We start from the raw sequence: 20,940 nt of genomic DNA on the forward strand, positions 1-20,940 counted from the left end.
ACGGGAAGACAGTCCAGGGCTCTCTGACTCCAGGCCAGGGAACAGAATGTGGGCAGCTATAAATCAGAGGGCCTTGGGCCCTGCAGCTGCCTGAGCTTTGCACAAGTCCTGCCCCAGAGAAACAGTTGTAGGAAGTGGGAGGTAAGATCCACACAGCCAGAAGGCTTTATGCAGTTTTAATTCAAGAGCGCTGAAACTGTGAATCCCAAATGGAGCTGCATTTGGAATACGAAGACTTTGCTTTGATCTTTCCACTCAGCCAGTGGGGTGCAGGATCCCCTGGAGTGGGCTGAGCTGGCACCAGATTTTCTATCTTATCTGGCCGTGGACAGGATTGGAGGGCAGCTCTCCAGGACTAGGGGAAAACAAACCCAGCCCACTGAGTCCCAGGACATGCTCTGTGTCAGGTGGGGTGGAAGGGACTTTCCAAGGGCAAAATGCCCTGCTCCTCCTCAAAAAGATCCAGGGCTCTTACACCCGTGGCACCTGAGGCCACATCCCAGAAGCCTGCCAAAGTGGCCCGCAAGGGCTGACACTGCCAGGCCCAGAGGTTCCTGGGTTGGTGCTTGCAGAGAAGGAAGAGAAGTTGATGCTGCAAGAGACAGCTAATCAAAGGAGTTAAGAATGAGTCACTATCTGGACATCTTGGTCTCTAGTTAGGGCTTAGAGTCCCACCAGTGGTAAGAGAAACCATTCCAAACCTTTTCACGGCACCAACGGCCTGGGGTCTGGCCCGCCCCCTCCTAACCTTGCCATTATCCTTTGGCCCATGTCGAGGTCCCTTCAGGTAAGCAAGGCCTGAAGACTGCCCCACAGGGCAGTGGAGGGACCCCTCCCTACCTCACCTGTCGAGTAGGGAAGCCCTGGGGGCCTCTGACTAAGCTGAAGGCCAGAACTCCTACCCCTTCCCTACCACTGAGGGGCCGGACACAGTACAAAGGGGGCTTCCAAATGCAGTCAGATTCTAGTGGGATTCACCAGGATCAAGGGCACTGGGAACTGAGGGCCTCAGCAGTAGTTCTGGCTCTGCCATCAAATGCTCCGGCACCTTGAGCAAATCACTGCAATTCACCTGCAGGTTTCCTCCCCTTGGGAATACCCTAGGTACCCTTGAGGGTCTCTTCCGTGACTGTTTTGAAACGTGTCTGGCCTTGATAACCACCGCAGATCATGACTGAACAGTTAGGAATCCAGGGGCGTTCCCCCAGCCCCCACCCCCTCGCTCTGAATTGGGAGACCTGGCCCAGCTCTCTGCCTGTTAAAGCACCAGGCAGCCTGGCGGTCCCGAACCTGTGCCTCTGGCGCCTCCTTGTGGCTCTGTCAGGTGCAGCTGCTCCCGGAGGCAGAGAAGTGAGGGGTGGAGAGTAAGAGATCACAGGTACCTTCAGGAAGGTACCGCTGAGTGGCTTCTGCTTCCTCCTGCAGCCCTTGCAACTGAGCAGAGGCTCCAGGCTTCAACAGAGCGGTGCTTCAGCCACAAGCAGCTGCATCCAAAACTCACTCCTGGGTCCAAAGAGAAGCAGCAAGGACAAAGGACACATGCTCACTTTCCAAGCCTCCTGTTTTTCAGGGCCTAGCTCGTTCACTTCCAAACTTCTTGGGGTCACACTTAGCCTACTTCTGCAGGACAAAAGCAGACTGAGCTGCTGCCCTGATCCTACCCTGATCCTACCACGCTGGACTAGACGCTGCAGGCTGGACCTTCTGGTGGCTCACCACTGAGGCCCAAGGAGAAAGCAGGGGAAAGTGCTGTGCAGTACACTTTACTCCAGGTCAGGGCCTCCACTCCAGGGCACCGCCTCTGCCCTTCCAAGGGAAAGGGGGCATCCTGGCCATGCACCAGGCCCCCATTCACCTCTGTTCCCACCTCCACCCTGCCTCCGGTGGATTCGTGCTGTCCACTCCAGGTCCGAGAGTCCACTCCAGGTTTCTCCTGGCCAGACCTGGAGCAGTTCATCCACACTGCCAGCCTGAGGGAAGCCAAGGCAAGTCCAGCCCAGAGTCTGAAGGGCCCCAAAAGGAGGCTCCCAGGCTAGATGGAGGTAGAAGCACTCTGCCCCAAAGGCCTCAAAGGTTCACCTCCTTTGGACTGCGTGGTCCCACCACCCCCATTCACACAGGGTGGCTGCCCGCAAGGTCAGTGGTCAACGGGACTCTGACAGCCCATCTCTATAGCACTTCTCTTGCACATGGCTGGTCTGCTCCAGAAGCCACTGCCGCTCATGTTCGGTCACTGTCAGTCTGAGCGTCACCTCTTGAAAGATGCTACTCACAGCCACCTATGTGAACCAGAGAGAGCAGGGCCAGCTAAGTTACAGCTATGAGCTCTAGCACCACTGGGGCTCACCGCCCAGGCCTCACCATCCCACCAGTGACATCCTTACCTGCTCAAAGTGAAGCTTCCGGAACATCCGGATACTTGGTTCATTTCCTTGCCCAATTTTAGCCTCAAACTTGGTCAGACCTAGCTTGGACACTCCTCCCAGAGAAGATCAAAAGAGAGGGACAAGCCACAGGGTGAAGCCCCCCTCCCACACACACCTCCTGTCCTTCCTGTCCCATTTTGCCTTGGAGGCACCTGTCACCTGCCCCCCCCCCCCCTCAGGCCTGGAGAAGGCCCACTCCCAACATGCCCTCATGTGCCCTCACCCTCACCTGGGCCTGGCCACTTCTCCCACTGTCTGCTCAGACTTCCTTACCATAAGACATCATCATGAGAACAGCCTCGGTGCCAAAGCCTTTGCCCCTGCAGCTGGGCTCTAAGAAAAACAATGATAGTCACTGATGCTGTGTGCCAGGCTCCACCGCAGGTCCTGGACAGCTAAAACCTCATCTCATCCCTCGCAGCCCTACACAGTACTATTATTACCATTGTGCAGATAAGGCAACAGACACAGAAATTAAAATGACCTGCACAAGCGCTCACAGCTTAGAGATCCCCAGCAACCTGACCCCAAAGCTGACCCTTTAACCTCAGTGTGCTGCCTCAGGAGGACAGTTTTGGGGAAAGGCTGTGGACCAAGAAGGACACAAACTAGAGGGGCTCCTCCCACAGCATGGGAAGATGCTCCAGATATGCTCATTTATTTTGGGAGGGTCCCCAGTCCCCCCACCCCCAGCAAGGATGGGGCATGATGAAGTTGGAAGACTCCCAAACCAAAGGTTAAATTCGCATCTAAGCATAACATGGGAATAAAGGAAACCTCCACGGGTGAGCCACTAGGTGCTGGGCTTACTAACGTGGAACCTTCCATTGAGCTGAGGACCCTCTGCAGCCCCAGCTGGCTTAGGGTTCAGCAGATCGAGGGCCAGAAGGGAGGGAAGGCAGGGCCAGGTGGAACAAACCTGCAATCATGACCTCAATCTCCCCCAAGGAGGGGTCCCCTGGATCTGTGAGGAAGAGGTTCACATCTCCCGCCATGCAGCTCTCTTCGGTGGTGCGTGGCTGGGCCTGCCACTTCTCTGCATCCAGCACAATGAATGTGCACTCTGAGGAGGGAGGCGACAGGGTTATCGCCTCCACTCCCCAAAGCAGGGGAGTAACGACAGTCTTCCCACCCAAACCAGAGAGCTGCAGAACATCGCCTCTGTCTGCCGGGAGAAAAAGGGGCCCAGAGCTCCCTTTAGCGGATTACAAAGCCCTAAATTTGCCTCACGCGGGAAAAGACAGTCTCCCCTGAACAGCAGATGTATTCTCAGGGAGCAGTAACCACAACTGGGTTTGTGCAAGAGATGTGAGGGGCAGGGCCTCAATTTACAGCCGGAGCCCCAAATGCTTTACTCTCTCTCCCAGGCCTGATGCAGTGAGTGGGGAAGAAGACAGAAGCGTCAGCCAGGGGGACTGGCTTCAGTGGGCATAAGAGTATGACGGTTTCAGGCACTTTCCGGATTTTTCATGAAGGGCTTTTCACAAAGTTTCTGTGGCCCTGGAAGGGCTACAGCTGGGAATGAGAAAGGGAGAGAGGGAACCAGGAGACTGCCTCTGGAGCCAGCACAGGGCTTCTGCTTCTCACTGTCTGCATCTTCCCGCCAGCTCTGCTGCATGGAATACTCTTGCTCCAGGGTCAGGGGCTCAGAGGCTGTCAAACGCTGCAGCTCCTCTGATTTCATCCACTCGTGGTACCTGTAGGGACAGGGGGATGACCTTTGGCATGCAGGACTGATTCAGAAGCACGGGCCTGACATTTTATGAGATGAGGAAATTGGTAGAAAAGAGAGGCCCACAAGGGTAACACAGGGCTCATAAAAGACCCAAGGAAAGGGTCACAGTAGTTCCTAAGACAGAGAGCCACCAGCACAAGACCCAGAAGCAGGCTGGTCCTACAAGAGAGCAGCAGGAGGGATCAGTTCTGTCTGTCCAGCTTCCCATCCGGTCTCAGGGGTCAGTGCGGGGGAGCAGTCTGAACTCAAACATTCCTCAAATTCCTGAGTGGAAGTGTATAGCAGGCTGACCTCAGTAAGGAAGGCTGGACAGATCTCCACAAAGGCCGAGCACAGGAACCCCCAAAAAGAAAAACTGCAAATAGAGAATACACCCCCACATCTGCACCATCCCAGTCTATGAGACATCTGTCCATTGCCAATTACCACCCCCCCCCCCCCACACACACACACAAGAGTCTGACCCTGCGACTCAGTTCTGGCCTCTTAAAAACAGTAGACATCAGAACAACCCATCAGCTCAGTTTTATGACAAGCTGACATTAAGTCTTCAAGAACGGAGCATATTCACTGACGCCAGAAGAACGTCACTAATTTACAATTGGGCAGTTCCTTCTTTTCTTACACACATTCACTTTAAATAATTCCTTGCTGAAAGTCCAAAAAGGAAGCTGGGAGGATGAAAGGGAAAAGCGGGGGATGAGTAACTTGAAGGGAAGTCATCCTCCTCTGCTTCAGCATCCACTTTTTTCTGTCATTACTGCTCCAAGCGATGATGCTTCTCCTTCTTAGAGGAAATAGCCTCTGAGGTTGGGGCTAAGGAAGGGAGGCCCTCCTGGCTGCACCTTGGAGAACTGGCTTGCACCCCATGTTAGGTGGACCCTTACCTAGGCACGTGCTCTGAGGTGTAGGGTACCAGCACCACCTTCTCTCCCAGCAGCAAGATGTTCTCATTTAATCTCATGGTAGCAGCCTGCAGGTGGGGAGGGCAAGCACTTGAGGACCTTGTTTCCTCCCACTTAGGGTGGGAGCCCTGAGCCTTCAGTTCACTGAATGTCTCCCGGGGGCTAAGCTGTCAGAAGAACCTTGGTCCTTCTTTCCTTCCAAACACTTCAGAGAAAACGACTCTAGACCCCTTGAGAGAAGGGGAAGCGGGCTGGTTAAAGATAATTAAACAATTCTTGAATCGCATCTCAGGGGGTTAAGCCTGAGCTGCCCTGTCTGCGTGTCCCACCTCGCCGAACGTGGAAGCCCGGAGCTCAAGTACCGACACTTAACCCCAAAGCTCCCATCATGCGCCCCAGTCCTGACACTCGGTCCCACGATCAACTTTCAGCCCTGCTTTAAGCCTATTTCCAACCCCTTCTCCCAGCGACCACCCCCCCCCCCACCTGACTCGGGCCCTCTCTCCTCCCTACCCACCAAGCCAAGCCTAATTAGGCTCCTTTAGAGTGAGGCAGACTTAAATTCTCACTCCCCTCCCCTTAGTGTAGACCTGTGGGCTACTCTCCTCGATCCCTTCCTTCCCCACCCCCACCCCCAACACCGGGGTCCCAGAACGGCTCAACACACATCCACTCCCCGCCGAAGAAAGCGTCCCCACCCGAGGGGGCGATCCGCCTCCTGAGACAAGCCCAGCTTCCCCACCGGCCCGCGGCCTCCCAACCCGCACGCGCGTGGGAGCGCCCCTCCCCGGTTTCCGCCACGCAGACGGCGGCCGCCCCGGCCCAATCCCGGTCCCGCCTCCGCAAGGCGCCCAATCAGCGCGCTGCGCCCCGCCCAGGGCGCGCACGGGCTAGGTGGGCTCCGAACGCGGGCGCATGCGCGCTGCGCGCGCTGGTGCGGGACAGCTGGCGCCGGCGGCAGCGGAGGGGTTGGAGGCGGCGGCCGGGAGTCAGCCGCCGTGCAGGTGTCCGGTCCGGCGGGAGGGTGGGATGGGCTGGGTCGGCGCCAGACTCGGGGCCCCTCCGGGAGGGAGACATAAGTCGGGGAAAGGCTCGGAGCGGGGCTCTTGAGAAGAGGGGGAGGCTTGAGGCTGGGGAGCCCAGAGGCAGGGCAGAATACAGGTGGCGGGGGGGCGGGGAATGGAGGACTCGTTCCAAAGGAGAGGTTTGGGGACCAGGAGTTGGGTTGGGAGGCGACCTGGAAAAGCCCCCAGTTTGTTGCCCTAGGCGGAGGTGACAGTTATTTGGGCTGCCGTGTGTGGTAGCGAGCTCGCTGTTCCTGACATCAAACGTGGATAGCCACCTCAGAGTGTGCAAAGGGGGCGCTTGTGGTGGGGGAGACTTCGTGGCTTGTGGGTCTACTCGTTTCACTTGGAGTCTGAGCGGCCCTGGATGCATTCATGCCCCGCACAGCAAGGAAAAAGTTCGAGGAAACCACCCTGGTGTCAGTCATCTAGGGCTGTCTCTCGTGGCAGATGTTGAGGCCACGTCTGTAATAAAAGTGCGGGGGGAGGGGGGAGGGGCGCCATCCAGAAGTGCCCCCACCCCCATCGAGGTCTATCAGAAAGTTGAAGTCTGCTCTTTTGCCTTAGGGAGCCACGGGAGCCGGCGGAAAGAGAAGAAACCTAAAGAAACTCGGCTGCCCACCGACCCTTCCTCACTTTTGGAAATGGCGGGAGAAATCACAGAGACCGGGGAGCTCTATTCTCCCTACGTGAGTTTTACCCACATGGTTGCCACCGGCTCCTAGAGAAGCACGGTGCTTCCTCGACTGTACTAGCGATTGCCGCTGCTTTTGGACCCTGGCGAAAGCCAGGGTGGGGAACTCCATTCAGCAGGAGCCACGTTGCCGCTGTCCTGGCTCAGAGCATGTGATGGGAGTTGGCTCACGTGGTAGATGCTGGTCAGAGTGGTCAAGGAAACAAAACTGACTTGCTCACGCCTTGCGATATTTATGCCGGGGCCACTAACACTTTCGGGCTGTGCTGCTGTGGATAGATGGTGATTGACAGCTGCTGCCTCTGGGTTTGCTCATCTCAGCAGTTTGAAAGTACTTTGGTTGCCAGCTGAGTTGTAAGTTGTGCAGCTTTTATGGTCTCGGATGGCGTAAGAGGCAGAGAAAGCAGAGACTTCCAAGTGCAGTTTGCTGGAGTCTGTAATTAGAACAATTAGAAGGACTGATTTCTTACTGTGTTGGGTCTGCGTTACCCCCCGCCCCCACCTCCCACCGGTACACCCAGTTTATCTTCCTTGTGTAATAAAAAGATTGGTCGTGGTTACATCAGAGTCCTCTTGCCTGGATACCTAGCTGGAGGATTGGAATAATCACATGATTGACTCATGTTGCTACTAAGTATCCCAGGGAAAAGCAGCACTGCCTTAAGTAGCAAAAGTCCTCTTTCTAGATCGACCTAACCTGTGGAATCCCTGCTTTGTTTCTGCTAGCTTCCCAGACCCTCGAGCTGTGGTGTGATGGATAAGGAAGCATCTCTGAGGGGCACCTGGGTGGCTCAGTCAATTAAGCATCTCTTAACTTCGGCTCAGGTAGTGATCTCACAGTTTGTGAGTTCAAGTCCCGCATCAGGCTCTGTGCTGACAGTGTGGAGCCTGCTTGGAATGCTCTCTTCCTCTCTTTCTGCCCCTCCACCACGCATGCTGTCTCTCTCAAATAAGTAAATAAATAAATAAGCATCTCTGAAAATAGCTGGCAAAAAGCCATTTTCACAGCAGAGTGTTCCTACTGGATCTGTGCCTTTTGTGTGTAGCACTAAAAGAGCCTCCTTCCCCTCAATAATTTATCGAGGGAAGTCTTTCTTGAACTTTGGACTGAATCTCATTGTGGTCCTTTCATCTGAGGAATTGGGTAACAGCTCACAGCCTCCTCCTGGTATCAGCAGTGAAGTGTCCACATTGTCCATAAAAGTTCCTGCTGCTTCTCAGAGCATCTGTACGCTTAGAGATGAGAAAACGAGTTACACTGAGTTTTGAAAAGGAAAATATTTTGATATGCTCACTTTCTTGTGTGTCTCCAGTACACATAATCATTTCACATGTCGGCGTATACCCACAGGAAATTGGGCAGTAGGCCTGAAGGCCTCAGTGGGTTCTGCTTCCCACCCCCGGTTTTCCTGTGTGATTGGTTTTGTTTGAGGGCCTACTCTGGGCATTTGCCATAAACAACTGCTTGCATTCTCTTAGCCTACCGGTGGAGAGAGATGGGAAGAGATGGGCGATGGGCGGTGGTGAGGTGGTATTAGGCAGGAGTTAGCGGTCAGGGTTTGAGGAGAGATCATGCCTTTTTCCTGAGTTTTCCCCTGACTCTGCCATCCTGGGAGAGAGGTTCTTGATCCCTTGTGAGACCAGGAGAAGGGCATAGGGTTCCCCATCGGCAGAGCCCAGAAAAGCAGTGGAACTCCCTCCACTGTGGACATGGCTTGGAATCCCCTGCTCAGCACAGGACAGGCATGACCCGCTCTCCAGGTCTTGGGAAACCGAGACACTGAGCACTTACTTGGTTCACGAAGGTGCATCAGCCCATAACTTGGGTTATTCGCAACACAGAGCCTCTCCCTACCTCTGTGTTGCCCTGTTGTCAGGTCTTTTCTGCTTCGCGGGTGTTAGGGATGTTTGCCTTAGCTTGCATTGTTCTGCATAAAAATACCTGTACTCGGCAGACTGGCCTCAGAGGACTTACCTGTCAGGCCCTCTCAAGGAGAGTGCCGGATTCAGAACACGGTTCAGGCCCACGTGCCACCCCCACCTCGTCAAAGCGATCTCAGAACAGGCATGTCTGTTTCCCTATTTACGGGGACCAGGAGTGGCTCAGGACTGCGGGCATTGTGTGATCCAAATAGAGGATGCAGTGGACCACCACCTGCACAAGGGTCAGCGGCCAAGGCCCCCCCCTGCCAGCCAGTCTTGCCAAAGATCGTTGCTGTTGCTTTCGAAGGACAGGCCGCTTGCTTCCGCATCTCTTTGGCCTTCTGTTTCCTTTGACAAGTTCCTTTGACAAATTCCCCTTCATTGGGGAAGCGGGCAGAAACCACCGTTAACTCCTGCCTCATGCACATCTGGGGGTGAGGCCGCCGGGCATTAGGTAAGGCAGCAGGAACGCTGCACTGACGTCCCTAGAGCACAGGGGAGCAGGTCCCCCATCCCGAGGAAGAGTGGAGAAGGGGAAGAGACGGTTTAGCCTGCAGCGGGGCTGTATTCTGCTTTGGGCCACACTTTCCACGAGGCTGTCCCCACAGAACCGTCCGGTAACCAGCAGAAGAGAACGTCTCCTTCCTCTTCCTCCTGCCCCACAACTACCTTTGACCTGGCTTGTGGCTTAGCTCAGATCTGCTTCCTGCTCCGTAAGTCTACTCCTAGTTGGTCCTCGCTGACACCTTTGCTGAAGGTCAGAAGGGTTTAGCTCTTGCCAGGAAGGTGAAGACATCTCATGTTATCCTACAGGGCTCCCTGAGCCCCCCTAGGCCCAGAGTACTCCCTTTGAAACTGAAGAATGTCAATAGTGCAAGAGAAGTGTGACTGCCCATTTCTGCTCCTAACTGCTAACAGCACGTATCCCAGTTAACTCCTTTTGTAAAGTTCTTAAGGGTGTTTTTTCTTTTTAATCAAAAATTTTTAATTTTTATTAGAGCTCCATGCCCAGCACGGAGCCTGATGTGGGGGCTTAGTCCCACAACCCTGAGATCGTGACCTGAGCCAAAACCAAGTCAGACGCTTAACTAACTGAGGTCGTGACCTGAGCCAAAATCAAGAGTCAGACGCTCAACTGACTGCACCCAGGCGCCCTTTCAAGGTCTTTTTCGCTGAGACTTATTTGAAGTTTCTGTTGGGATTATGTCTTTATCAGCAGTGGTTCTCAGCTGGTGGCAGTCTTGCCCCTCTCCCCCCATATCCCAGGACATTTGGCAACGTCTGGAGACGTTTGTGATCATCCCAGCACAGGCACGAGGCTGGGGAGTACTAGAACCTAGTGGGTAGAGACCAGGGATGCTACTGAACATCCTACAATCCATAGGACAGCCCCACAACAGAAGAATCTGGCCCCAAATTCCAACAGTGCTCAGCCAGAGATAGACCCTTGACCCTTCATCTCAAGACCTTCAGGTATCACTGAATTCAGAAATGCCTCTTGTACTGTTACAAAACTTTTTGGCAAAGAACCGTCACTTTCCCTCTCACGAGAACCTTCACCAAGGCCATTTTCCATAAAGAAAAAGGGTCTACCCTTCATATGTGTTCTTGCTTAGAAGGGCAACATGCGGAGAACAAAGCTGCAGGGAGAGATGTAGGAACACGGTTCAACCTTGGTTTAATCCTTCTGGGATCTGTCTGTGTGATCACACTGAGACCATGGTATTTACGACGGGACAGAGACTGTGAGGCTTACGTTAGAGAGGACCTCGCCAGGTCCAGTCAGCTCAGCCAAGGATTCCTAGCTGGAGGCTGTGTGCCAGGCACCCTGAGAAGCGACACCGGGACCTCAGTTGTAGCAATGGGGAATGGATGAGTACACCAACGTTGAGAACCAGGACATAGGAAGTATTCTTGCTCTAGGGGTTCAAAAGTGGGGGGCGAGACTGGAAGGGCTTTGTGGGGGAAGCAGCATTTGCGTGTGTCCAAGTGCTGGGTGGGATTTGAGGGGCCGGTGGCCTGTGCCAAGTGTAAACAGACTGTGAGCAGAGCTCTTTCCTGTCTGCAGGATGCGTTCCTATCCAGCACTCGGATGTGCACTTAGCGCCTGCCTAGAAGCCTGTCCCTCCCTAACCACTGCCCGGCCCCTTATCCCCCAGCTCTATTAAAACAGCAACGACAACAACAATGCTGGGAGAATGGGCCCCAATTTGTGTGATAAAAAATTCAGTACATGGTTATTTTAGAAAAATTTTCTAAATACAGAGAAGCACAGGGTGCCTGGGTGGCTCAGTCAGTTAAGTGTCTAACTCCTGATTTCATCTCAGGTTGTGATCCCAGGGTCATGGGATCAACCCCCACATCAGGCTCTGCGCTGAGCATAGAGCCTGCCTGGGATTCTCTCTCTCCCTCTCCCTCCACCCCCTCCCTCTCTTTCCCTCTCCCCCTCCCTCCCCACCCCCTGCCCCTCTCTCTTGCTTGTGCAGTCTCTCTCAAAATAAACTTGAAAATTTATACATATACGTGTGTATATATACACACATGCATATATAAAAAGTACATATTTCAAAGAACAAGGAAGTAAAAATGAGAGATGGGTAGGTGTTCACAGAGATTGTTTCTGTTGCTGTTTTAAACAGGGATAAGCAGTAAAGCAAACTGTAAATGAGCCAATGTCGTAGAACACAGGAAGACCCGTTAGGAAGCGGCGGTCACAGCCCAGGCTGGAAGCGATTTAGGTTGTAAACGGGAGTATGACCAGAGGTAGCGACAAAAGACTCTTCAGAAGTAGAATCGCTAGGACTGGGATACGCGGGAGGGGAGAGGCAGGGGTGACTAGAGACTGTGGATTTGAGGTCTATAGAAAGACTGATGCGGGGGGCGCCTGGGTGGCGCAGTCGGTTAAGCATCCGGCTTCAGCCAAGTCACGATCTCGCGGTCCGTGAGTTCGAGCCCCGCATCAGGCTCTGGGCTGATGGCTCGGAGCCTGGAGCCTCTTTCCGATTCTGTGTCTCCCTCTCTCTCTGCCCCTCCCCCGTTCATGCTCTGTCTCTCTCTGTCCCAAAAATAAATAAAAACGTTGAAAAAAAAATTAAAAAAAAAAAAAAAGAAAGACTGATGCGGAGGTGAAGCCACAGGACTGAGTGAAGTTGCTGAGGGAAAGGAGACAGTTTACATCAGAGCGTAAGGAGTAAAGACTAAGAAAGTCATTGGATTGGGCAAATAGGAGGTCATTGGTGATTTTGAAGAACATCGTTTCAAAAGAGCTCTGGGGGTGGAAACGCAAAGTACAGAAACTTGGAAATGAAGGTAGAGGAAATAGGTAGCTTCTTTGGTGAGTGAGGTTAAGGGTAGTGAGAGGATTGTGGGTTTTTTTTTTAATGTTTATTTATTTTTGAAAGAGTGTGAGTGGGAGAGGGGCAGAGAAAGAGGGAGACCAAGAATCCCAAGCAGGCTCTATGCACTGTCAGCACAGAGCCCAATGCAGGGCTCGAACCTACAAACCATGAGATCATGACCTGAGCTGAAGTCTGACGCTTAACCGACTAAGCCACCCAGGCGCCCCGAGAGGGTGGTGTTTTAAAGGTGTCAAGGACATTTGTAGGCAGAGGGGAGGAGCTGGTAGGAAGAAGATTCCAGAAAGAAGGACTGAGCCCAGAAATTCGGGTGCAGGAGGAAGGTCACATGTTCCCCATGGGTAGAGAGGGAGTGGGAAAGATGCAGACACTGATTGTTGAATGAAGAGGGAGTGAAGCTGGCGGAGGGCACATCAGATGGCCTCAGTCACCTCTGTGACACAGGAAGCAGCCTTCAACTGAGAGAGGTGGAGGTCAGGGGCTAGGGCTTGAAGAGGTTTCCTGTGGGAAATGCCAAGAAGTCCATGGTGGAATAAAGAAAATCAATGCTGTTGGAGCACAGGTGAAGGAACCATTCATCTGTGGTAAAACCAGTCATTATAATTAAAAAAAAAAAAATTCCAGGAACTTTTAGCAGCTTCATATAGGAAATAGAGGAAGCAGGCGCTGGGTCTGTCCAAGGCTGGGGTCAGGAGGGTCAGAACAGGGGAGGGTGTGTGAATCATGGGTAGAGGGTAGAGAGCACTTTGTGGAACTAGCCCATTGTACATGAGGCCAAAGAATGCAAATGCGGCCAGAGTGGAGGGGGTGGCCTGCGTGGGGAGGGTGGGGGGACTGCAGGTGTTGGTGGGAATGGACAAGGCTGCAGGAGGCTTCAGCTCAGAGAAAGGAATTTCCTGATCGAGATCTAGAAACAGGAACATTACAATTAACAACTAGAGTCAAGGAGCGCCTGGGTGGCTCATTTGGTTGAACGTCCGACTTGGGCTCAGGTCATGATCTCACGGTTCATGAGTTCGAGCCCCGCGTCGAGCTCTGTGCTGACAGCTCGGAGCCTGGAGCCTGCTTTGGACTCTTTGTCTCTCTCTCCCTCTCTCTCCCTCTCTCTCCCTCTCTCTCCCTCTCTCTCCCTCTCTCTCCCTCTCTCTCCCTCTCTCTCCCTCTCTCCCTCTCCCCCTCTCTCCCCCTCTCTCCCCCTCTCTCCCCCTCTCTCCCCCTCTCTCCCCCTCCCTGACACACACACTGTTGCATGCATGCTCTCTCTCTCTCAAAAATACATTAAAAAAAAAAAAAGCAGCTAGAGTCAAGTCAGTGTGAATGAGAATTTAAAATCTGAAGTCAGTGACTCAGGAATTGCACGCAGAGCCTGGTTGTCAGGGGCGAGGGAGAGGGTCTGCTGGTGGGTACCTGCCTTCTTTTTGGAGTGATGAAGCAGAATTAGATGATGGTGCTAAGAACCAGTAAATTGTGTCCTTTAAAAGGGTGGTTTTTTAAATTAAGTTTTTTATTTTAATTCCGGTATAGTTAACACACAGTGTTAGAGTGATTCAGTCCCATACAACCCCGGATGCTCATCACAACAAGTGCACCCCGTAACCCCCATCACCTATTTCCCCCATCCCCCCACCACCTCCCCTCTGATACCCATCAGTTAGTTCTCTGTAGTTAATACTCTATTTCTTAGTCTCTTTTTTTCCCTTTGCTCCTTCATTTTGTTTCTTAAATTCTACATATGAGAGAAATCACACGGTATTTATCTTTATTGACTTATTTAGCGTTACACTTTCTAAATCCACCCATGTTGTTGCAAATGGCAAGATTTCATTCTTTTTATAACTGAATAACATTTCAGTGTGTGTGTGTGTGTGTGTGTGTGTGTGTGTGTGTGTGTGTGTATGTATATATGCCACTTCTTTATCCATTCATCTGTTGATGGACACTTGGGCTGTTTCCATAATTTGGCTGTCATAAATAATACTGCAGTTAACATAGGGGTGCATGTATCCCTTTGAATTAGTGTTTTTGGTATTTTTTGGGTAAATGCCCAGTAATGCAATTGCTGGATCATAGGTAGTTCTATTTTTAACTTTTTGTGGTGCCACCATACTGTTTTCCACAGTGGTTACACCAGTTTACATTCCCACCAGCAGTGCACGAGGGTTCCTGTCTCTCCACATCCTTGCCAACATTTGTTGTTTCTTGTGTTGTTGATTTCAGCCATCCTGACGGGTGTGAGGTGATGTCTTGCTTTGATTTTCATTTGCATTTCCCTGATGACTGATGTTGAGCATCTTTGCATGTGTCCGTAGGCCATCTGGATGTCTTCTTTGGGGAAATGTCTGTTCATGTCTTCTGCCCATTTTTTAATTGGATTATTTGGGTTTTGGCTACTGTATAAGTTTTTTATATATTTTGGATGCTAATCCTTCATCAGATATGTCATTGGCAAATACCTTAAAAGGGTGATTTTCATGACATGTGAATTCTATCTCAATTTACATAAGAATCCCTGAAGTCAGTGTGGGCAGGACGGTAGGGAAAAGGAAGCAGCATGAATGTTGACATCCCAACGGACAATGGCAAGAATGGATGAGAGCAGGGTTGGGTCATGTGCTGAGAGGTGTTGGGAGGAGTGGAGGTTTTTTGAGGTCAGCGCTGCGGTTCATCCTTGCGCCGGGTACCCCAGATGTGGCAGTGTGCCCTCAGGAAGCCTGCAGCCTGGTTGGGCAGAGAGCTAACCTCTGAGATGCAGCTTTGAATACTAGGAGATGGCAAGGTGATGGGGCGGTGCCCAAAAGCAGAGAAGGAACCAAACACTGGAGACCTCTTGGAAGGTCCGACAGAAGGCGGGACTTTAGCCTTCCAAGTGTTGATGTTCCCTTCCCTAGCATTTGGTTGCACAGCACGCCTTCTTAGAACCTCGGCTGAATTCTCCCTTCTGACCTGCTTCTCTGGCCTCCCTGCCTCCAGTTTGGCTGTCACCCAGGGTCATCTTTGGGAGCCACTGCCGGGAGAGGTTAATTAATTTCAGAGCTTGAAGGTCACTTCTGTTGCTTCCAGGTGGGACTGGTGTACATGTTTAACCTCATCGTGGGCACTGGTGCACTCACCATGCCCAAGGCCTTTGCCACCGCCGGGTGGCTCGTCAGCCTGGTCCTGCTGGTGTTCCTGGGCTTCATGAGGTAAGAGGCTGCCCAGGGAGTCCTGACTTCTCTTCATTAACATGAGGAAGCGTGCCTGGGGGGCAGGGATAACACGGTGAATCCTAACCAGAGTGGCCCAGAGACAGGAAAGGAGACGCAAAGTCCTCCAGGTCTCATGCTAACGGAGCAGTTACACAATCTAATCAGTTGAGAGTCAAGACATCCAACTGGGCTTTGGAATGTTTCACGTGGCGCTCATGTTGCCTCTCCGGCTGGTTGACCTCCCCAGTTGTATGCTTTAGTGATGGTACCATCATCAATTTTTGTTCTTCGAGAAAATACCACCTGGCCACAGAAAAAGAATCTGACAAACATCTACAGTGATAAGGGAAGTCAGTTTGGAATTTAGAATTTGCTTAAGATAGCCCACAAAGTAAGTGATTATTAACACACGGGGATGCACGTAATCACATGTTAATCTCAGCCCACTTTGTGCCTGGCAGCAAAGAGGTGCCCGGTGCCTTCCCAAGCTTTCAGGGGCACCCGCTCCTAGAGCCAGGTGTGTGGGGTTCACCAGCTGGTGCCTCACAGAGGGTAGATCCTACTTGAGGCTCCTCTCGGATTCTGCATGCAGGCGGGGAGTTATTCAGCAAGTGCCCCAGGCTCGTAAGGGATTTGGGACTGTGCATTTCCAGGTGGGAATCTACAGGCTGCCAAAAAGAGGCAAGAGAACACCTGGAAACACCCCTCGGAAGGACCTTCCCTGGGAGAAGTGACACCAGGCACTGTTCTTGGGTTGGGTTACAGGTGAAGCAAATTGGGACGTAGAAGAGGCTGGATGGGAAAACGCTCACATTTCTGTTTCTTCACTCATTTTCTCTTGGGGGGGTTTCATGGCCATCCTTGGCTCATTACATACTGCAAGTCCTTGTCCTTCTGTGGCTCTGCTGTCCCCTTTAAAGGACCTTCAGCACAGGCAGCTGTCTGAATGGGAGGTGATTATTGGGGGCCCCCAGGTAGGGGCGGCCATGTCCCCTCCCTGCTCAGCCCGTTTATATTTGAACATGATCGATGAGTTGGATTTGTGCAACCATGAGAATCCTTTTTATGCCTTAACTAAGATTGATTCTAGTTTTATTTGCAAAAAGAAGGGAAAATCTGAAGTCCTTAAAATGGTCACTTAGGCAAGATAATGAGAAACCTTTCCAGAAGGTGCTGAGGCCCTGGAATGGGAGTTTCAGGACTGGCTGCCCTCCACCCCCCGAGATGGAGCGGATGTGGCTGAGCAGTCAGCCTGTGGCAAGTGAAGGCCCTTGAGGAGGGCTGGGCTAGAGCCTCAAGAAGGAAGGAGATGACTGTGCTGTCTGGGGTCCTTCGGCAGGGAGAGACTCCACCCTTGGGTTTACCAGCAGGAGGGCAGCTCCCTCCTCCCCCCCACCCTGCCCCACAGCTCTGCTGACTGGAGGACCCATGCACTCCAGCTCCGGCTGAAGTCTGGGCCTCTCCAGCTTCCCTAAGCGGAAGAAGAGACAAGGTGGTTCTGCACTCTAGTTTGACCACACAGCAAATGTCTGGTGCCACCTCTCAGCGTCCTTTTTGACTCGAGCCATAAAAATGCAAGCTTATTTTTACATTTGCTAGGTTATTAGGAAAGTAAAGGTACTGCCGAAAAAGGAAGGAAAGACAGAAACATGGAAACACATTCTGGAACCTGATGTCCTTTCCAGTTATCCATGCTGTGCCCCATCCATCAGTGAATGGACCTGGGAGCTGACTGCTTGTCTGTGTCCCAGCACGGAGAGTGGAGAGCTGCCCGCTGCCCTTCCCAGAAGCTTTCAGAAGGCCCATTGTGAATCGGCCTCCTCCCTGCTCTGCCCCCAGCAGGCACCCTCTTGGTGTGCGGTACCACATCGCCCCATGTCCCCTCTTCCCCCAGGCTCACACTCTACCCCCGGCCCCCATCAGCTTATTTCACACCCCTCTCTCCCCTGCATCAAAACATATTCTAAACATAGACAGGGACATGAAGGCAAGCACGCAAGACGTCCCTTACGCACACACATTTTACCAGGTCAAATGCATCTCAAAAGTCCCCTAGGGAACGGCTCTCAGAAGAGAGAATGCTTTGGGCTTCTTGGTCTTGAAACGATTTTTCCTTTTTCACTGTGCCACCTCCAACCTCCCACCTGCCTTTGGCAATTAAACTGTGGCCTTACTCCGCAGCTTTGTGACGACTACCTTCGTGATAGAGGCCATGGCCGCGGCCAACGCTCAGCTCCACTGGAAAAGGATGGAAAACCACCAGGTGTGTGTATTGCCCTTGTCTCCAGGCTGCGCCTCTGGCCAATTGTGTGCTAGAAGAGGCAGCCCTCAGGGGCCAGTTCTTTCCCTCCCGATGTGTAGGGGGCTCACGTCCACTGCACGTCTCCAAGACCCTTGTTCCAGAGCCAAAGCTTTACAGCCGCATAAGCTCACTGAACACATGCAGCCTCTGCTCCTTAGCATCATGTCAGGGGTCCCCTTGAGCCCCCTACCGTGAGCTCACTCATCATTCTGAACCTCTAGTCCCAGGAACAGCATTGCAGCTTCAGATCTGACATCTGCGTGTCTGTCCCTTCTCATGTGACAGCACGGAGGTGTTGAGAGGTGCCCCTAATTAGATGCCTTCTGGAAAGAAAGATCAAAGGAAATGGGTTTTCCAGTTTCCCGTGGGTTTTCTGTAGAGTTATGTGCCCCTCTTTTTTCCTTGTTTGTCCCCTCCCTCCCCCCGCCCCACCCCCTCCTAGGAGGAGGAAGAGGAGGACTCCTCCACAGCCTCCGACAGTGACGTCCTTGTTCAGGACAACTACGAGCGGGCAGAGAAACGACCCATCCTTTCAGTGCGTAAGTCTTGGGGTTACAGGCCGGCAGGCACCTCCCTCTGGTCCACAAGCTTCTTCCCTTGTAGAGAGAGCAAGGGAGTCTCTCTGCAGAGACCATCAGGCCAGAGCACTAGCCAGGGACCCGGGATTCACCACTTGCTCATGTTAGCGGCTTGGTCAGGCTACTCACCTCATCACCCTGGGCACACTGGAAGCTTGAACCGATGTGAGGTGTTCGACTCATCCTCCTGTCCCACCAATCACGCATGTCTGGCAGGTCCCTCCCCACTCCAGCCGAGCCAGGGCCACGTGACCCAGCTTTTCTTCTCCCCTCCACTACCAGCACCCCCGGATCCCTTTCTATATATTGTTTTAAACATTTCGAGCGGAGAAACGGAAGTTTTTGCAAGAATTTGAAATGCTGGGGCACCTGGGTGACTCGGTTAGTTGAGCATCCAACTCTTGGTTTCAACTCGGGTCATGATCTCGTGGTTTGTGAGTTCGAGCCCCGCGTCAGGCTCTGTGCTGACAGCGTGGAGCCTGCTTGGGATTCTCTCTCTCCCTGCTCTCTCTCTCTCTGCTCCTACCCCACTTGTGCTCACTCTGTCTCAAAATAAATAAACTTAAAAAAAATAAAGAGAATTTGAAATGCTTGAGGATTTCCTCAGTCTAGAGAATTTAGTGAACTTAGTGCCCCCTCTAGGAGCTTCTCTGAATGAAAACCACTTTCTCTTCCTTGTCCTTTTGGCTCCACAGAGAGACGTGGATCTCTGAACCTTTTTGAAATCACAGACCGGGTGGAGATGGGACAGATGGCTTCCATGTTCTTCAATAAAGGTATGAGTTCTTTCTCAAGGTGGGGTGAGGGCAGTCCAAGAGACCTTGACAACTAGGGAGGGGGCTGACGGCATCGGCCAGATCCCAGTGCCTTTGCGAGGCCACCTTTTTGCTGAGAGGCCTGAGCCGCTCTCACTGTTTTCCTGAATCTCTCCCCACTCATCGGCATTAGAAATAGAGAAGCAGCTCCTTGGCTCTTTCTGCTCATAGAGGTCAGGAATCCTAAGCAGCTTTCCAAGGAAGGAAGCCAGTGGAGCTGGCTGGTAGTTTTATGCCTCTTGCTCGATTGCTTCTGACTTGTCTCTCTTTCCTTCTGGACTGTTCAGTCTAGAACAACACAGGGCAGCTACCTGTGACAGTGGTGGGATACACCATGCACATGCCTCTGTGTGTGTGTGCCTGTCTGTGTGTGTGTGTGTGTGTGTGTGTGTGTGTCTCTCTCTCTCTCTCTCTCTCTCTCTCTCCCCCCCCCCCCACTCTCTCTCCACCAGTGGCCAGCAGAGGGCGCCAGGAGTCCACACACAAGGTTACTGTCTTGGAATCTGTGTCTGATCGCGACCCCTCCTCACTCTACCTGCTCCTTAGCAGGACTGGTTACAGCTGAAAGGATCCCCCCACCCCACCCCCAGCTCAGACGCTGGGTCGCTGGGTGTTCTGTGACAACACTCTATACCTCCCTGGCAAATGTTGTTCTTTGGAAGATGTGCCGTTTAAGGGTATGGTTTTTCAGTACCCAAACCTGTCCGTTTCCCCTTCAGAGACAGTCAGACACATCTCAATAAATCCTGTCTTTGTAAGGATTTTATCTTTGGAAGATCCTCTGCCCTTTGGTCACAGAGGGGTGGCATCTCCACCGATTCTTTCCCATCTCCAGTGTGGCTGCAGTAACTTGGAGTCTGGGGAATTATAGAAACCAGAGTCTTCTCGACTGCTTTTCAGGACATTAAGCATTTGGTTTATCACTGGTGGTGTGATTTGACCGTCCAGTCTGGAATGTCATGATCATCAGCCAATGATTGCCTGAGGGTCTGGTTCCTGCTTCCCTACCAGCCTCACAGAGGCTTCCAGAATTCGTGAAAATCAGACTGGTTGTGTCCAGCCCACTCTGTGATTTTTCTTGGCTCCATTTCTACCTCTCCCCATCTCATTAGACAAAGATAAGAGCATAAACATTTCCCCCTGGCAGCCGCACCCAATCCCCCTGCAAACGCAAACTTTGGAGAGAAAACGCACATTGGAGGGAGGACATCCGCCTTTGAAATTTCCTTTCCGATGAGCGTGTTTTACAGTCTGCCCTGAGTTCTGTAACAATTCTGGGAACCTGTGGTTTTGGTGTTTTTTTCTCCCCCTCCAGATGAGACTTCTAGTTTACCCAAATCTAACGGAAAAAAAAGGAGCACTTTCATACAAGGGCAGCCTCACACTTAGGGGACACTGTCTCCTCTGCTTAGGGTTTCCCATGCTCGGCACTATTCACACTTAGACTGGGTCCTTCTTTGTTGTGGGGCCTGTCCTGTGCATTGTGGGATGTTAAGCAGCATCCTTGGCCTCCACCCACTAGGTGCCAATAGCACCTGTCACTTGTGACAACCAAAACATCTTCAAATGTTGGCAGATGTCCCCAGTGAGGATTGTGAGGCAATCGCACTCCGGGGGGAAAGCCACTGCTCTGTTCTATTCCTAATTCATGGGCAGTTCTCTTCCCCTTTGGAAGGGCCCCCCCACCCCCCACAACAAGCCCCCTTGGGGTCCAGGCTCACTTGTGACCAGCAGTGCCAGGCCTCGTCATTGCTGTCTTCTCAGGAAGTTCATTGATCCCCCTATTTTGTGTCTAGTAATGAAATTTATTGATCAGGGAGGGTCAATGGCAGTTTATAACCAGAGCTGGCACCGTAGTCCACAGGCGAGTGGAGGGAGGGTGGGGGGGGGGGGGCACCACCTCTCTGCAGAGAACATTGGTGTCAGAGCAGAAAGACAGGCTGGGGCACAGGCTGTA

The 20,940-nt window shown here is 52.4% G+C and overlaps 2 protein-coding genes across 7 annotated transcripts in view; one reads left to right on the top strand and one right to left on the bottom strand.

Annotated features, from left to right (window-relative positions):
• Positions 1-160: 160 nt before the first annotated feature.
• Positions 161-5,895, bottom strand: NAT9 (N-acetyltransferase 9 (putative)). Of its 4 annotated transcripts, none has more exons than XM_023243948.2 (7): positions 5,765-5,895; positions 5,049-5,134; positions 4,014-4,123; positions 3,346-3,489; positions 2,700-2,759; positions 2,385-2,479; positions 161-2,279 (listed from the first exon to the last, which is right to left on the bottom strand). In XM_023243948.2, exons 2-7 carry the CDS (start codon positions 5,123-5,125, stop codon positions 2,145-2,147), a joined length of 621 nt encoding a protein of 206 aa, XP_023099716.1. In that variant the 5' UTR covers positions 5,126-5,134; positions 5,765-5,895; the 3' UTR covers positions 161-2,144. The 4 variants fall into 4 exon arrangements, with proteins under 4 accessions (XP_023099716.1, XP_044900986.1, XP_019673781.1 ...); XM_045045051.1 differs by having other exon boundaries at positions 5,736-5,884; XM_019818222.2 differs by having other exon boundaries at positions 2,385-2,476; positions 5,736-5,862.
• Positions 5,896-5,952: 57 nt separating this feature from the next.
• The window catches only part of TMEM104 (transmembrane protein 104), a 59,580-nt gene continuing 44,592 nt past the window's right edge, over positions 5,953-20,940 (top strand). For 2 of the 3 annotated variants that reach the window (XM_023243944.2, XM_023243945.2), the window contains exons 1-6: positions 5,953-6,090; positions 6,698-6,819; positions 15,164-15,285; positions 17,470-17,551; positions 18,033-18,129; positions 18,864-18,944. In XM_023243944.2, the coding sequence (XP_023099712.1) occupies positions 5,982-6,090; positions 6,698-6,819; positions 15,164-15,285; positions 17,470-17,551; positions 18,033-18,129; positions 18,864-18,944 (613 nt within the window). In that variant the 5' untranslated portion in view covers positions 5,953-5,981. The remainder of the gene's footprint in view (positions 6,091-6,697; positions 6,820-15,163; positions 15,286-17,469; positions 17,552-18,032; positions 18,130-18,863; positions 18,945-20,940) is intronic. The other variant, XM_023243946.2, reaches the window with a different exon arrangement.

Source organism: Felis catus, chromosome E1, assembly GCF_018350175.1.
Source record: "Felis catus isolate Fca126 chromosome E1, F.catus_Fca126_mat1.0, whole genome shotgun sequence".
NCBI lineage: Eukaryota > Metazoa > Chordata > Mammalia > Carnivora > Felidae > Felis > Felis catus.

Coding starts and splice junctions, on each gene's coding strand:
- NAT9 (XM_023243948.2), bottom strand. CDS start 5,125: ATGAGATTAAATGAGAACATCTTGCTGCTGGGAGAGAAGGTGGTGCTG. Junction 2,760..3,345: donor GATTGAGGTCATGATTGCAG/GTTTGTTCCACC, acceptor TGTTTTTCTTAG/AGCCCAGCTGCAGGGGCAAA. Junction 2,480..2,699: donor TCTCATGATGATGTCTTATG/GTAAGGAAGTCT, acceptor CTTCTCTGGGAG/GAGTGTCCAAGCTAGGTCTG.